The sequence below is a fragment of the Leuciscus leuciscus genome, assembly GCF_965113295.1.
Source record: "Leuciscus leuciscus genome assembly, chromosome: 25".
In the NCBI taxonomy this organism is placed as follows: Eukaryota; Metazoa; Chordata; class Actinopteri; order Cypriniformes; family Leuciscidae; genus Leuciscus; species Leuciscus leuciscus.
The window spans coordinates 18,113,698-18,130,927 of record NC_138724.1 but is presented as its reverse complement, the minus strand read 5'-3'; the positions used below and the strand labels follow the sequence as shown (position 1 = coordinate 18,130,927).

General features: G+C 36.9%; 2 protein-coding genes across 3 annotated transcripts in view; one reads left to right on the top strand and one right to left on the bottom strand.

Annotated features, from left to right (window-relative positions):
• Positions 1-222: 222 nt before the first annotated feature.
• Positions 223-4,096, bottom strand: dnajb9a (DnaJ heat shock protein family (Hsp40) member B9a). Of its 2 annotated transcripts, none has more exons than XM_082159219.1 (3): positions 3,985-4,096; positions 3,083-3,307; positions 223-1,912 (listed from the first exon to the last, which is right to left on the bottom strand). In XM_082159219.1, the coding sequence occupies exons 2-3, from the start codon at positions 3,297-3,299 to the stop codon at positions 1,485-1,487; spliced, it is 645 nt and encodes a 214-aa protein (XP_082015345.1). In that variant the 5' UTR covers positions 3,300-3,307; positions 3,985-4,096; the 3' UTR covers positions 223-1,484. The 2 variants fall into 2 exon arrangements, with proteins under 2 accessions (XP_082015345.1, XP_082015346.1); XM_082159220.1 differs by having other exon boundaries at positions 3,981-4,071.
• A 953-nt stretch (positions 4,097-5,049) lies between these two features.
• LOC309490195 (transcription initiation factor TFIID subunit 4) overlaps positions 5,050-17,230 on the top strand; it is a gene marked incomplete at its 5' end in the record, with an annotated part of 36,620 nt that continues 24,439 nt past the window's right edge. Inside the window, 11 exon segments of the mRNA XM_082159226.1 lie at positions 5,050-5,064; positions 5,066-6,272; positions 6,544-6,704; positions 8,718-8,894; positions 9,167-9,289; positions 10,010-10,099; positions 10,185-10,373; positions 10,953-11,028; positions 11,162-11,267; positions 11,801-11,970; positions 14,247-14,377. Coding sequence (XP_082015352.1) covers positions 5,050-5,064; positions 5,066-6,272; positions 6,544-6,704; positions 8,718-8,894; positions 9,167-9,289; positions 10,010-10,099; positions 10,185-10,373; positions 10,953-11,028; positions 11,162-11,267; positions 11,801-11,970; positions 14,247-14,377 — 2,445 coding nt within the window.

Sequence of the window (17,230 nt, the reverse complement as noted above, 5' to 3'; positions counted from 1 at the left end):
CTCCAATAATATTAATTGTATAACATGCCTTTTTCTTGTTCTATCCCATGGCCATTGAAATATATAAAAAATTCTATGTATGACAGAAACTACATAATGTATATTGCAATCAATTTTATATCAGTTCAGGTTTACTGAGGGTACTAAAATCCTCCTGTATCGCAACTGCACAGCAATTAATGTGTTTTATAAAAATCCTAAAGAAAAGGGCCCTCAAACAAATCATTTTGAACACGATTTATTGTTAACCCAAGTAGACATACATCTGGGTTCAAATAGGCTATTTAAGATTTACATTTCATCCATAGGATTAAAATAAAGAAAGTGCCAGATGAGTCTACCGAGACTCTGAACATAACAACTATGTCAGCGGGTAACAGTTAAACCAACAGGACAGCTGCCTTTAAATATTGCACATGGGATCATTCAACACAACAGGTCACAGGTGATGTCATACAGGAACACAGCTGGGTTATACATCTTATTTACAAAAAAAAAAAACCTTGTCAGGCAAATGCTAAGTTGGTACATTCCCCTTGGTTCTTTTTAGGGGTTACACTGCCATATAAAAAGAACAATCAATGTTTATGTTTTGTTACAAACATATAAAAAGTCTAGCCAAAATACACTTTGGCTTAGAGAACAATGTCAGACTTGTACTTTGCTAAAGCAAAAGCTGTTTACAAACCCAACCGGATAACTGATGTACATGACAAAAAACAGAGACTTGCTTTCTCTCAGCCATGCAAACTATAATACACATGAGGTCATAAAAGTGCTCCAATCTGATCACAATAAACTGAATATAACACAATGAGTGGGAAAGGCACCTCTCTAACTAATAAGTGTGAGTTTGAAAGAAACTACTAAAACTATATCATTCACAGCAATGCAGCAAACATTTGTTTAGCTTCACATAAAAACAAAAGAGCAGTTCATGAAGATGTAAACCCCAAATATTCATATTATGAGTGTTCAGCACCAAAACAACAAAATATACAACCTTGGATAAGTAGAGAAGCTAATGGAAGAGGTAAATGGTCTGTCATGATGATTCAGGATTTCTGCACATTCATTCGTTAACTATAACAGGGGAGTTTAGTAGCTAACCAACAACTTGCATATAACAACTTGTTTCATATAGTCAAGAAAGTGTGATTTCAACATAAATGCACACTAATATTAGAGCGTCCTCAAATAATTTCTCACCAATAAACGAATGGCCTTTTTTTAATGTTTTGGTGCTGCAGGGATGAAAACAAACTCATAAAAAGCTTAAACCTAGACTTCGAGGCTATTAAGAGGTCACTATCCAATGTAGTGTCAATTGTAGATATCAATCAAACCAACTGAAACTCCAAATGCATCTTAAATAACGGATCAGTCACTGGTAAAATCAAACCCCAATCATCATCACAGCAGCAAATTAATAACTCAATCTAAATCAGACATAAAAACACAAGTGTGATGGTCCGAGCTGACGTTCAGGACGAGGTGCAGTCCGTGTACGTGGTGACCATGTTTCCTCTCCGCTGGGTCACCGTTCTGCAGTGTTGTTTGGTTGTGCCCTGAAACCTGCTCTCTGTTCTTTTTATGTGTCTGTCAAATGTAAACATCTTCTCCATATCTTCAAACATGTCCTCGAAGGTTCCGGTACCAAAAGCGCCCTGGAAGTGTCTCTTGTGGCGGTTGTGCGCTTGCTGGTGGGCTTTTAAGTGCTCGTCAAAGTGCCGTTTTTGGCGAGCGTGCCTGTTTTGGCTATAGATGTCGGAGTCTCTGAACATGTCATTGAAGTTGAAATCAAAGGAATGATGAAAACGCTGCCCTCCATTCATGTCTTCACTGCTGAATGCATTGTCCCCGAGCTGGTCATACTCTCGCCGCCTTTTCTCATCCGACAGGGTTTCATATGCTGCAGAACGAGTTTTCAAAAGTGATGCATGACCAAGTCAGCAATGAGAAGAATTTTTGCTAATAAACATGCTATTTAATTGCAGATCACTATATTAAGTAGTTAATCAAGCAGAATACATTACATTAACAGTCAACAGTATGGAAAAATTAAAGAGTTTTTTATGTTTTTGAAGGAAGTCTCTTATGCTCACCAAGGCTGCATTTATTTGATCAAAAATACTGTGATATTGTGAAATATTATTACAATTTACAAGAACTGTTTTCTATTTTAATTTATTTTAAAATGTAATTTATTCCTACAATGGCAAAGCTGTAGCTAATATTTATAATGTTAAAAAAGAATCCTGGAAAAAAAATATCACGTTTTATATAAAAACAGATAACCGTGATAATAATATGAACCATTATTAACATTGAGCACCAATAACAATTGATAATAACTTTTTAATAAACATAAAAGCTTCAAAAATCGCATTTTTGATATGTGTGTAAGTCATTTATGTAAAAAAAACATCCAAGTATTGTAAAGTTATGTTTACCACAGTTCTTATTTTACTCATAAATTGAAAAAATCCCATTATAAAAACCCATTTGAAAATCTCGAGTGAACCACTAGAGAATTAGTACATAAATTAAAATTTAAAATATATTAAAATATTAAAGATATTTTAAATAGGGCTGACAAAAGATTAATCGCGATTAATCGCATCCAAAATAAAAGTTTGTGTTTAAATAATATATGTGTGTGTACTGTGTATAATTAAATTTGTATATATAAATACACACACATGCTTGTATATATTTAAGAAAAATGTGTAATTTATATATAAAAAAATTATATTTATATATAATATAAATTATATATAAATATATACAGTATATGTATGCAAATATTTCTTAAATATACATGCATGTGTGTGTATTTATATATACAAAATAATGATACACAGTACACACACATATATTATGTAAACACAAACTTTTATTTTGGATGCGATTAATCGCGATTAATCTTTTGACAGCCCTATTTAAAATATATTTTATATTTCGCAATATTACTGTATTTTTGATCAAATAAATGCAGCCTTGGTGAGCATAAGAGACATTAAAAAACATTACAAAATCTTAATGATTTCAAACTTTTGATCAAATAGTGTATATAACCTACCTTCAGCAATCTCTCGAAATTTGGTTTCCGCATCGGGGCTCTTGTTCTTGTCAGGGTGATATTTCATGGCAAGCTTGTGAAAAGCTTTTTTGATCTGACGGTCAGAAGCGTCTTTTGGCACACCGAGGATGTCATAGTAGTCCTTTCTGGCCAGTATGAGTTCTGTTATCACCAGGATACACACTGCGAACATCAGTGTTGACTGTGCCGTGGCCATGCTTCTGGCTGATGGACAAGATGATAGAAGAGAGAGCAAAATTGTGTCAGTTGGACCTGTCTAAACAATAAACATCTATACCTCTTAATAACAATGTAATATCACATGAAAATTAATCTATAAATATATTTCAGGAAATAAAATAAAATAAACAAAAGCAATGTTACTTCTTTGTACAGTGGAATTCATGTGCTGCACATAATAATATTCCTGATGAGTTTATATATTCTATACATTTTAGCTTTACCAATGAGCCACGCCCCCTTGATTAACCGTAGTTTTGCTGTTTTTAACATTTCTTTAAAAAAATTTTTTTAAATTCAAATATATATTTAATAACCATTTATTAAATAGAATATATTATCTTATTATATTCTAATATTTTTAAGAATATTGCGTTTGCCAGCGTTTGTACAGTATTCTGTACATTTCTACGATATTTTGAATTTTACTATATTTTCTTTATATTGTTTCATTGATTAAGAATGATAAAACCCCCGCAATACGCCTTTCGAAACCAACTTTCATAAGACTGACGAACTCATTTAGCCAGCTTGCTAACATGAACATTATGTCTCATCTAATCCTATCGCATTATCAACACCAACTACGAAAACATTAAATATAAATGAAAACAATTAATAATAAGACGTGAATTCGGCCATATTTTGAAACACGTACTTACTGTTCCTGACAGCACCGATGAAAATGATCAAAACTGATACTGGTGTTTTCAATATTTGGGCCGTACAACACGACTCTCAATCCTATTGGTGCAGCTCTGTACCACGTGATCTTTGCAGGAACCAGACACCAAAACGCTCACTGTTGCGTTGTATTTACGCAGAGCCAAGAGGCAGATATCATATTACATAAAATCTAAGTTTTCTAAACTAAACTCTTATTCCTGATGTTATTTACACAAGGGCAACCGAAAAAACGTTCTCTTTTTTGTATAACAAAAACGTTTAAGAAGTGATTCTGTTTCAGTAAAAAAAAGTAGGGTAGGCCAAGAATCTGTGCATAAAACTTTAAATATATATCAGTATAATTTGAATGTTGTCTCTGAGATGAAAAGATTAGGTAATTTCAAAACTACAGTTGAGCTTAAATTTGTGATATGACAGGCTTGCTGTTTTTTTATCAAAGATTTACAAATACAGGTACATTATGATAAACAAAACAATAAAGTAAATAAATAAAGTAAATATTTGTTTAAATATTAACACATTGTATTTTATTTTTCTTTATTATTTTTCTAACTTAATATTATATTTAGCTATTGTTTAACTTTTTGACTAGAACAAAGTCTAGTCTTATTTTTAAGTAGCATATTATTTAAATACTATTATATAAGATAAAACATACCATAAGTGAAAAAACATTGAGAATTTTTTATAAATTTTTTCAAAACAAAGTTGAAAGCTGGGTATTATGTAATGCCTAATAAATGAACAGAAATCTGACCCCCCAAAAAAAGCCGACTGAGGACAATTTTATAATAAATGAAAGCATGTTTCAACATCTGTCCGTATCATAATTAAACCTGTTTACGGTTTTTATTTTTATTTTTTGTAATTATTATTTTTACTTTTACATTTATTTATTTGTAAATTACATTTACAATACATTAAAAAATAAACATAAATGTATACATTTTTATTTTTACATCGAATGAAGTAACATGAGGAAGTTTCCAAATTTGTTTCCAGAAATGACAGGCTTATGATAACAGCTGCAAACCTTGTCCATGATGTCATTACGTTTTCCCACAATGCCTCAGCAGCAAAACAACGCACGCGCCGTGCGCATTTCTCAAGCGTCTCTCAAAGATGGCGGGTGTCCCCGATCCACTGGAAGATATGCTGTACTCCGAAGTGGACGAAAAAGCCGTCAGTGACCTCGTAGGCTCGTTAGAATCGCAGTTGGGTGGACAAAACAAGGCGGTGGGTCCTCAAGGTGACATCAGGAGACCCTCAAACGCGCTAAATCCACACTTGGGGAAATTACTGCCCGCCCAAGTAGAAACAACACTGGAGCAGCAGCGGCAGCCACAGCGAAACCAGGAGGGAAAGTCTCAAGAAAACGGTCCGGACAGGATACCGGCGTCCAGCTCTGTCCCCTCCACCTCGAACCTTCCCAGTACTTCTGCGAATTTAGTTACAGCAACGAACCGGGTGCAATATCATTCATCAAATCCATCAACTTGTTCAAGTGACGCAGCACCAACAGACTCTCATTCCAATACAAATCACATTGCGTCTGCTGTCCGGACGGTTCCCGCCAGAATACAGACTGTGAACGGAAGCAGTGGCACGTTAAACTCTTCTGTTATCGCTTCCGCGCCTGCTTCTGTAAACGGTATTGACATTGGTGCAGGTGTAGGTACTGGTAAAGGCAACATGTCTGCTCCTACTAGTACAAATACTGCTTTTGTGTCCGCTCAGCCCAACAGCACACTGCCACATGCGAATGTGTCACTAGATAGTCAAGCAAACCCCACCATAGCACTGCACAGGCCTCCTAACACCATCACAAGTGTCGTACACAACGGAGGTGACCCTAAAGTCTCAGGATTGCCCATGCAGGGCACTGGTCTTGTCTCCACCTCTGTGGCGTTCACAAACACAGAGCCCAAATCTGACCCTCAAAACCAGATTAAAGCCATCGTCCCGAACCAGCTCCCCGGGGCTCCTGTAGGGTTGCACCCCAGCACGCCCACTCAAATTATTGTGTCCTCAAGTCCAGTGGTGACCTCACTTCCTGTGGTAAGCACCCCTTCTGTCCTTGCAAAGCCGGCAACAACCACTCTCGTAGGACAGCACACGACCCTGTTGAGACCTGGTACGCCCTCTCAAGTGACAGCGACCGCGGTGGCCCAGCAGCGACCAGGGGCACCTACGACCCAGCTGATTGTCAGACCCCAGCAACAAACTACTATTCAGTTACCACCAGGATTCACCATACCACCAGGTAATAGCTCGGGAATAGTCCAGCTGCGAAAAAAATGGTTTAAAGGAATGATTCACCCAAAAATGGACATGTTATCATTTAATCGCTCTAATGCCGTTTGACAAACTTGCATGACATTCTTACTTCTGTGGGACATAAAGATATTTTTAGGACTTTTTTGTGCACATAATGAAAGTAAATGGGGTCCAAAACAACATTGGACCCCATTGAATTTCATTGTTATTGCTTCTATATGATTCGTTTACACAGTTTTCTGTGTGTTCTTCTGAAGGTATGGTGCTGGTACGTACGGAGGCCGGTCAGCTGGCGTTGGTTCCTCAGCAGGTCCTGGCCCAGGCCAAAGCTCAGAACCAAAATAAAGGCACCATGTCACCGAGACCTGCTACACCCACTGCTGGAGCAGCTTTCAGAGTCACCACACCTGTTGCCCAGGTATGAGCAAGACATCTCTTGTTGGATATCACATGAATAATATTTGTAGATGATTATGTATTAATTTAAGGATCACATTAGCAAAATTTCATGGGCAAAAAAGGCCAATTGCCAATAATGTAGTAATGTATGAAGCTCAGCTCACACAGAAGTCACTTTAAAAACAAAGCTTTCGGTAACACTATTTTACAGTGTCCTTGGTACATGTTACATGTACTTATTACAGTAATAACAGTATGCATAATTACATGCAACTAACCCTAAACCAAACCCTATAGTAAGTGAATTCTGTTAAGTAATATAACTTAGTACTTAAATGTAAAATTATACTGTAACAAAGACACCTTAAAGGGTTAGTTCACCCAAAAATTAAAATTCTGACAGTAATTACTCGCCCTCATGTTGTTCCAAACCCGTAAGACCTTCGTCTTACGGGTTTGGAACAACATGAGGGCGAGTAATTACTGTCAGAATTTAAATTTTTGGGTGAACTAACCCTTTAAGGTGATTGTGTTCATCTTCGGAACACAAATGAAGATCTTTTTGATGAAATCTGAGAGCTCTCTGTCCCATTGACCGCTACGCAACTACCACTTTGACACTTCAAAAAGTTTATCAAGAGATCGTAAAAATAATTTCCAAAAAGTCAAACATTTTCTGAAGAGACACGATCACTTTATATGATGAACAGATTGAATTTAGGCTTTTATTCACATGCAAACATTCATCAACTCACACATCAGTTGTGGTAAACGGAAGCTCAAGCATGTTCACTTGATGACCGTGATGTCAGTGGAGGGACAGAGAGCTCTCAGATTTCATCAAAAAGATCTTCATTTTTGTTCTGAAGATGAACAAACGTCTTACGGGTTTGGAACGACGTATATGAGGGTGAGTAATAAATGACAGACACATTTGTGGGTGAACTAACCCTTTAAAATAAAATGTAACCAAGTTTTCTGTTGGTCAACAAATTTGAAACTGTTGTGAAATCTGAGTGGGGAAATCTTTTGATCTTGTGCAAAATTGTCACTTGGATTTTTGCGTGGATCTTTTTAAAATGACTGAATTTCGCCCATGAGAATTTGCAGAACAACGATAAATGTGACCGAAGTTGCTAAAATTGCACTATCTATAGAGCTAATTGACTGTTCATACATATAGTTCACCCTCATGTTGTTCCCAATGCATAAAAGATTTACATTTCAGGCAGAATGAAGAGTCTCCATCGCCATTCATATCCATTGCATCTTTCTTCCAATTACAATAAAAGTTCATTGAAAATGAGGCCTTCTTTCTGCATAACATCTACTTTTGTGATTTTGCTATTCCAAACTGGCATACTTTTTCTTTTCTTTTTTTTGGCACACAAACTGTTGTAGGGAAAATATCATCTGAAAAGTCTTACAAAAGGATAAAAAAAGCACCATATATGTCGTCCATGTGACTTCTGAAGCCGTATTGAAGCTTTGTATAAAAAAATAAAAAATCACAGATAATTCTTTACATTGGCTGGAGCTCACAAATCAAAAATGACACCAATTAAAGGTCATTAACAATAAACACTGTTATTTATCCAGTGGTTCAAAACCAAACATCATATGTGCCATACTTGGATTTGATCTGTTTATCATACAAGCTATAGAGTGGCTTTAGATTTGATATCTAGCGCTTGAGGAGTATAGAGTATTTTTTGTTTAGTTTTTTGGTGTTTTTGTCCTTTCTGAAGCTTGACAGCCAGTGGTAAACTAAGAACTTTCATTGAATGGCAAATATGTATGAGGAAAAATTATATTTGTGTCGGTTTTGTTGAAAAAATGACATGCGTGTTTGGAACAATGTAAAGTTGAGAAAATACGTTGTTTCTGGGTGAATTATTCCTTGAAAATGTTTTATATTAGTTCATGATTCCTGTCTTGTTATTGCACCACTTTCCATTCAAATTGGAAGCTCAGGCAAAATGTTTCTTCTGTCATGGCACTGTAGAGGTAAGATTCTTAACTCTTTCCGTAGCAGAAGACAGCAGTGGTAACGATTACCTCAGCTCAGAAGCCCACCACCACAGTCATTACAGCAGGAGCCCGTGTTCAGCCTGCACCACAGACAGTCCTCAAACCCTCTGTGACCCCTCAGAGTCCCAGCACGACCTCTGCCGCTGCCCCAGCTAACAGAGCACCTGTCCTCTCTCAGGTACTGTTCAAATTAAACTCTTTTCATTCGTCATGTAGTAAGTCATTTTTATTTCTATTGCACCTTTCCAGAGCAAGCTTCATCAAGGTGCTTTACATCTGAAAAATAAAAGAGAAATCAAAAATAAGAATTAACAGACATTAAAAACAGACAATCAGTAAAAAGACTCATAGAGCACCGTTTAGACCAGTTTAAACAAGTGAAGTCTGACTATTGGTGGATGTGGATTCTAGTTCATTATTTTTTGTAAAGTACCAGAATTTTCATTTCAGGAAATGCAAGAGAATGTAAAGAAGTGCAAGAACTTCCTAGCAACGCTCATCAAACTGGCGTCCCATAATTCCCCCTCCCCGGAAACATCTAGGAATGTGAAGGCACTAGTGCAGGATCTGCTGGTAAGTTTTAGCCAGTTCAGTGTTTAAATGTGTGTGTGTGTGTGTGTGTGTGTGTGTGTGTGTGTGTGTGTGTGTGTCATTTCTGCATCTCTAGTTGGCAGTGTTTTGATTGGACCACTTTATTATTGTTTCACTTTCTTTTTTTTAAGTGATAGTATTTCATCTTGTGCTTTTCTCATGCTAAACTGTAGATGTCAGCATTTGCAGGGCTGAAAAATATGAGTTTTTTCCCCCTGCTCAGACAGGCCAGTAAAGGTCTCTTTACACAGCCATGTTAAGGCTGATTTGTGCTTGCTCAAAATTCAGTGTAAAGACATAAGGTCACTTAAAAGCTTGACTACATTATGCCTGTCAAAGTACACAGTTGTAATTGCATTTAAGCGCCTCTGAGCAGCATTAACCAGTCTGTGTAAAGACATTAAATGCAACTGCTGAAGCACTTCTTTGCCACCTTCCCAGTGTACATTTGGCATATTTTTTTATTTGCCCTGCCAATATTCTCACTTTTTTCTTTTCTTTTTTCTACAAATATTTTGCTATACTACTATGAATTCACACCTAATGGCACCAATTTCCCCACAAACTGTTAAGAGTGAATTCCTAGCTTTGTAGCAAATTATTTGTATAACTTATTGTATAACTACATGTATAACAAGAGCAAATCTTTTGACATTTGCACATTTGAACTGATATGCATTTTGCCTTCTAAAATCTGCAAAGGATGCAAAAATTGAGCCTGAGGAGTTTACAAATCGCCTGCAGACAGAGTTGAAATCATCTCCTCAACCATACCTGATCCCTTTTCTGAAGGTAGGACTCATTATTTTCCATTATAAAGCAGTTGCACTTATTGTTCTTAATGACACTAAATCTGTTCCCCTTTCTCTTTGTACAGAAAAGCCTGCCTGCTCTGCGTCTGACACTTCTGAGCTCCCAGCAGTCTTTAACTCAGCTGTCTCAGGCCTCGACTACGTCCACCCCACTGACGGTGAACACCATTAAAGCTCCAGCGCCGAGCACACTACCCACCACCATATCTACCATCCGGCCGGCTTCTGCCATGACTCCCACTACCATGGTACTCGTGCTTTCCTATGGTCTAGTGTAGGGCTCAATATATTGAATAGTCATGTCCATAACATTAAACGCATTGAATATTCGTAACATTTACAATGTGAAAATGTATCATTTTAATGCACTTTTTTATTTTGTTATGAAGTTTTCTGAAGTTTTTTTAAAATTAATTCTATGATCTTAGCCTCGGTAAGACGGATAATAGCATCTCTGATTCAAACTCAAGTAGCAAAAAATAAGTTTAAATTGATTCATAACTCGTTCACAGAAGCCTCAACATGGCTTTTTTATACATTAGCCTAAATGAGTTCAAAAGTAGTATTAATGCATATATTTTTGTCCATGTGATAAACATTTTTATTATTATTGCATTAAACATTTTGAGTCTAATTGCTTAAGGCTGTTTGGTTGAAATTATGCTTTATATAATAAAATAAAAAAACTGAAGTAAATTTAGAGCAAATATATTAATATAGTGACTTATTGAATATCTTCTGAAGCCTTACAAATGTCTTTTTTTTTTTTTTTGCTATATCATCCAGCACTTGTCTAGAAATGTTCATATCCTCTGTGGTTTTGTTCTGTTCAGGCTGTTAAGAGGCCCGGGCTTCAGGCTACTCCGACACGGATGCCGGTGGTGATTACACAGACGGTTCGTACTCAAGGTAAGCTAGAGACTTAATGAGCTTAGAGACCATTTTAAACACACCAAAGGAAAGTGATTGAGGCTTAAGTGTTCCTTTTCTCATGCAAGAGTCTAAAAGACATACCCCAGTATAATAACAAGTTTTATTGCAGGTGCTGTTGGGACACACTTGCAAGTGAGGAACCCCATGAGTGTGGCTTTTCAAGCCTCGGCCAATCAGAAACAGAAGCTAAATGACCCTGGGGGTGGGACTTTCAGGTAGGTTTTCTAAGAGTCCAGTAGGAGGCAGCATTTCTCTAGAATTGTTAGTTATTTCAATGGGTGCAGACAGAATTTGAGAATGTAAAAATGGGTGTGATGGAATGAAGTCATGTTCATGACTATATATTATTGTTATTGTAAAGAAAATAGAATAATTTTAAAAGGATTCAGTAAAGCTTTTCTAATGCGTTTGGTATCAAACTCATTCCACAAGATTTGCTTACATTTATAAATATAAAGCAGCTTAATTTATACATTTAATGCATAAATATAAAAAAGTTTGACATAGACTATGTAAATTACTTTGTACAAAAGTCAGATTTTATCCAAACACATTTTTTTTTTTTTTTTATATAAAACAAATTTTATTTTAGTTATTTCACAGTAATGGACTGTATCTATAATACATGTATACAAAAATATTTTGTATAATATAAAATATTTCAATATATAGTTTTATATGTATACATCATAATATACCTGTTTCATGCATGGTAAATCTCTTGTATCTCCTCCATTTGTGTCTGCAGGGATGATGATGACATCAATGACGTGGCATCCATGGCTGGTGTGAACCTGAACGAGGAGAACGCCCGTATCTTGGCCACGGGTTCGGAGCTGGTGGGCACCCAGATCCGTTCCTGTAAGGACGAGGCCTTCCTTCCTGCCAGCCTGCTCCACAAACGTCTCCTGGAGACTGGTACAAAATAGCTCACCACCACAATACTCTCATGTACTGGAGCGGCAGTCTGGCAATGTGCTTGTCAGGATCAGTTTCTCCTGGCAGGTTTACAGTCATAAAGAGGTTTAGGCTGTACCGCCACTGTGTGGGCAGTTAATATTCTGTCTAATTACTGTATCAGTGTTGACTGACGTTGTTTGAGGGCGGATCTTTAAATGGGTGTGGGATTATGAATGGATTTAAACAAAAAGCTGATGAAAGCTGGCCCAATGAGACAGGAAAGATGTGTCACTCTTTTCAAAGCTTTATGATTCGGCTCCTTGATTTAAATACCATAGAGAAAAACTGCATAGCTAATAATTTTGGGCCAGATTAACAGTCAGGCATATGAATAGAAGGGATTTGCATAGTTTTATTTTATAATTTCAAAATCAAATAACTAGAGTAATGAGTGTTAAAGCAAAAAATGAGTGCGTTCTAGCAAAAAAATTTGTGTGCGTGTGTATATATGTACACACTATTATTGATAATTACTTCATACACATTTATATATGACAAAACAGAAAATGTAGATACATTTTGTGGTAACTAATATATTATATAATTAATGGGAAATCTAGATTAAGTTTTTGATGGCTCTAATTGTCTTTTAAATTACTATTATAGTATTCATTAGTATTTTGAATTTATTTTTATATTTTCAGTTTTTATTTGTGTTTGTCCTTTTTAATACTTTTAGTTTTTTTAAATACATTTCTATTTACCTTTAATTTGTTTTTAGTGTTTCACCTTAAACTTATTTTATGTTTGTTGCCAGGGCTTTTTTTTTTTTCATCTAACATAAACATTTTTATTTCAGCTTTATTTCAGTTAACGAGAATTATTTTTAATAGTTTGAGTTTAGTTTATTAACAGTAATAACGCTGCTAGTTGAGTAGTTAGTCACTGTGACCCACCTTAGACTTAAAAAGTAGAGATCCAATGATTAGTACTCTTCCAATCCCCTCTCTTTGATCTTCGCCTAAGACTAGTGCACTTTCTAGTGCACTTCCACTGGTCACTCACTTGCTAAGTCAGTCTAATGAGTGCCCCGTGTCCGAGCTTGAGGCGTCCCCGGGCTGTAAATGAATACTTTATAGGCTGTCTTCTGATGGCTCTCTGTTAGTTTGCTGTGTGCTGAAATGTGAGGTTGCCTCGGGCCTCTTCCCTGACAAGGTCACTTGCATGCACACTCTGAATGTCCCTGCCTAAATGAACAATGCACATTTCAAACACTAGATGGATTCAAATCTACTTACCTGTAGATTATTCAGAATTTTGCAAAGACAATTTGAGCATGCTTGCCCCCATAATACCCGCAGCCATGTTGTTATGCTGTGGTGATGCAAGGTGATGCTGAGGCCTTCTAGGTTGATCATTTTTTGACAGTAAAGACTTTTATAATGTTGCAAATAATTTCTATTTCAAATAAATGCTGTTCATTTTAACGTCTCTATATAAAGCAGCACAACTGTTTTTAATATTGATAAGGAAATGTTTCTTGAGCAGCAAATCAACATACTAGAATAATTAAATGGGGAAAATGTGTATATCAACACCAAAAAGGGTCTATAATCAAGTTCAACCATCAATAATGTCTCATCAATAATGATTATTTAACCTTCACATAGATCACTTAAAGATATCCTAAAGAGCACGAAGAAACAGGTGACTGTCATGTAGAGATGAGGAAGGTCTCTGGCTCCCTTTTATCCAAAAAAGCACCCTCCATTATTGTATTTAAGCAAACTCTCTCTACCCCCGTGCGCTTGATTTAGCACACAGTGCATACCAATGAGTGCCTGCGGATATGTGCTATTACATGGAGCCCGGCTGTGGTTGTTATGCTGTCGCCAGGGGGTGGAGTGTGTTAAAAATGTAAATCTTCCTCCGGGGGAGTTCTGCGTGTGTGTGTGTGTGTGTGTGTGTGTGTGTGTGTGTGTGTGTGTGTGTGTGTGTGATGATTTCAGCTTGATGGCTGGAGGAGGGAATGGGGAGGAGGTGCATTGCGCCACCTGCTGGATATGATGTGAAGAGAGTGATGTGAAGTGAGTGTGTGGGTGTGACAGATGCTAAGTGTGGCAGTGAAGTGTTTACCAGTTAAATTAGGTCATATCACGAGGCAGGTTTGAGAAGGGAAAACAATAATACTTGTCTTTTAATTGGTTTAACGCTCCAGGCCCAAAGAATCGCTTTTCTTCACTTTTGCTCTACCTTCCCGAGCTACTTTAACACCAAACTTTGTATCGTTTCAGCCAAGAAGTTCGGCGTGACAGAGGTGTCAATGGAGACGGTCACTCTCATTTCTCACGCCACTCAGTCCAGGCTGCGCTCCATGCTGGAGAAAGTCTCGGCCGTTGCGCAACACCGTGCCGACTCCTGCAAAGTAAGAACCAATACCTGAACCACTCACTCCAAATCTTCAAAGAGAAACCACAAACTGACTTTTCCCGCCGAACATTTCTCATTATATGTCCTTCATGCTGAAAATGTAACTCTTAATGTTAACCCTAACCAGAGTTTTGATCATGAGTCTAGATACACTAGTAAAAGTAGACTACAGTAGACAATTTATATATGAAAACTTCTGCCTGTGATGATTGAATCATGTAAAAAGTACCAACCATTTTATTAATATATACAGTATATATACACGTATACACTTATATTAGGGGTGTAACGGTACACAGAGGTCCCTCGGTTTTCGGGTCATGGTTCAATACGAGTTTGGTGCAACAGGAAAAAGCAACAAAAAAACAGACAGTAGTGCAAGTTACAGTTTGTTCCACCTAGCAGCATTTAGTCCCCTAGTTGGTACAGTACAACCTCATTTAGTTTATTAGGCACTAAGCACTAGGCAATATTGCTAAAATATCATATATTCATCAGTCAGTTGCCTCCTGGAAATTATCTCACATAAAATTTGATGAAAGTGATGCTTTTGAAAACATATTTCTGACAATAAATGAAAGATTTTTGAAATGGCATGTCTATTTTGTCTCGGCGGAGCTGAGATGAGAACAATCGGACCACGGCCGTATTCTTGTTCAGCTGTTTAATCTCGTTGTCAGTCGACCATGATCGCGCACCGCTCGCGCATGCCATGCGCATCTAGGTAGGCTACTACTCAGAACTCCGACACGGATAAATGTACGCAGCAATATATAATGAATGTTCCTGGGAGATCCGTAGTTGTGCGGGATGTGGAAGCGCGCAAAAGTTCCAGAACCTTCTACTGCCTTGAAAAAAAAAAATAACTCACGAGCTGCTGGCCGCCGCTGCAGCAGCAGATCAATTTTGTCAAGTTCAGCACAACGCCATTTCTTTGCACAAAACTCTCCAGAAAGTGCCATTTGGTTTATTTTTCAAAAAAAAATCACGGCGGGGCATACCCCCGGACCCCCCTAGGGAGAGCACCCCCACATAATAAATACCAATTTAACCAATTATTATTATATATATTTTGTTAAAATATATATGTACACAGTATGTGTGTGTGTGTGGTAAATGTATTTATCCCAAACCGTTATAGTACAGACATCACGGTTCGGTGCATACAGTCAGAAGACGAATATAGTCAGTCACAGGCGATCCACACTCCAATCCAGAAGGGGGCGTTCATGGTAAATGCAACGTTGTTTGCTAATCGCCACAACAGGAAAATGATATATATATAATTTTATTCATACACACACACCACTACTGTTAAAAATTGTGATGTCAGTAAAAAAAAAAAGAAAAGTGTTTTGAAATGCTTACCAAGGCTGCATTTTCTTATGCGTAATATATGTGCAATATCACACAACCGAGAGTGTGATATGGCTGTGGTTCGGCTGTAGGCCGAGTCTAGAAGGTAATCGCAGGCTATACAAAACATATTAAATGATTCCTACTTTTTACATGATTAAATTATCACATGCAGAAATTCAGTAACTTAATATCAAAACATTGAAAAACATTTTTGTACTTTACATTTTTGTAATAACACTTTTTTTAATGTATTATCGGCATTGCAATTTCAATGAAAATTCATTAAGTGCTAGAAGATTTAGTATTCTTTACATGTAAACGATAACAGAATGTGTTCTTTATGAGTGATCTACAGTAGCTAAGTAGATAAGTTTTCCACAGCTGTTACTTTTACTGCTTTTAAGTCCTGTTAGAATGATTGTGTTTATGAGATGAGCACCGCCACAATGTTGTATTTACCTTGTAAGCCCTCACTTTCAGAGTAAGAGGTGTGCCAATCCAAAAATGATTGCATAAGTTGTAATTGTAAATGTAGACTGTACAATTTAGTTTAAATGAATGTGCCATAAGCTTCCTGTGCTTAAAGAGAGAGAAAAAATATATTTTTTAGGGCTGTCAACGTTAACGCATGTGAAAATTCAAAATCTGTATATCCGTATAAAATAATTTAAAACAAAAAAAATATTTTTTTCCCTCTTTTGGACCTCACTTTTAAATCACTAATTCGAAGTAGAAGCGGAAGTAAAATGTGCATCTTTATTTTACATTTCAATTTACTTTTGCTTTCAATTTAGCGGCAGTTGCTTGAATGGTGGGTTCATTCAAGCAAGCTTTTTTCAAGGTGAATTTAGGTGTCTTTTAGGCTTCCTGCGATAGTTGGTGTTACACGGTGTTCAGCCGCAACACCGGTTACATCACTTGCCCACCACGGCACAGGCCCACTTATTGTTTGTGTTGTGTTTTTCTTAATGAAAAACACAACAGCTAGAAAAACACTACTAACCCTTAAAACACAACAGCTAGAAAAACACTACTAACCCTTTGCAGGTTCCCTATTAGCATTGGGTTTAATGCCAAAATATTGCCAAATAGGCGCTTTTACATTTCGCTTTGAAACCAATTCTTCCGCCATATCTTGTCAGTCAGCTCCACACTCTCGTGATGAATGAAATCTGACTCCTGCTGCTTCTCTGTGCTGAATTGAGCAGACATGTTCAGGTTTTAATTGTAGTGTCTGTTCTCTGAGCAAAATTATTTTTATTACTATAAAAAAATCTAAGTGAAGGTGGGTGGGTGGCGGTGCCTGTGCCGTGGTGGGCAAGTGATGTAACCGGTGTTGCGGCTGAACACCGTGTAACACCGACTATCGCAGGAAGCCTAGAAGACACTTAAATTCACCTTGAAAAAAGCTTGCAGAAAATACAGTTTTATGAGATTCACCCTTAAATCTGATGGTTCACTTCGCTGGATATAGCAAATGATGACAAAA

Coding starts and splice junctions, on each gene's coding strand:
- dnajb9a (XM_082159219.1), bottom strand. CDS start 3,299: ATGGCCACGGCACAGTCAACACTGATGTTCGCAGTGTGTATCCTGGTG. Junction 1,913..3,082: donor ATTTCGAGAGATTGCTGAAG/GTAGGTTATATA, acceptor CTCGTTCTGCAG/CATATGAAACCCTGTCGGAT.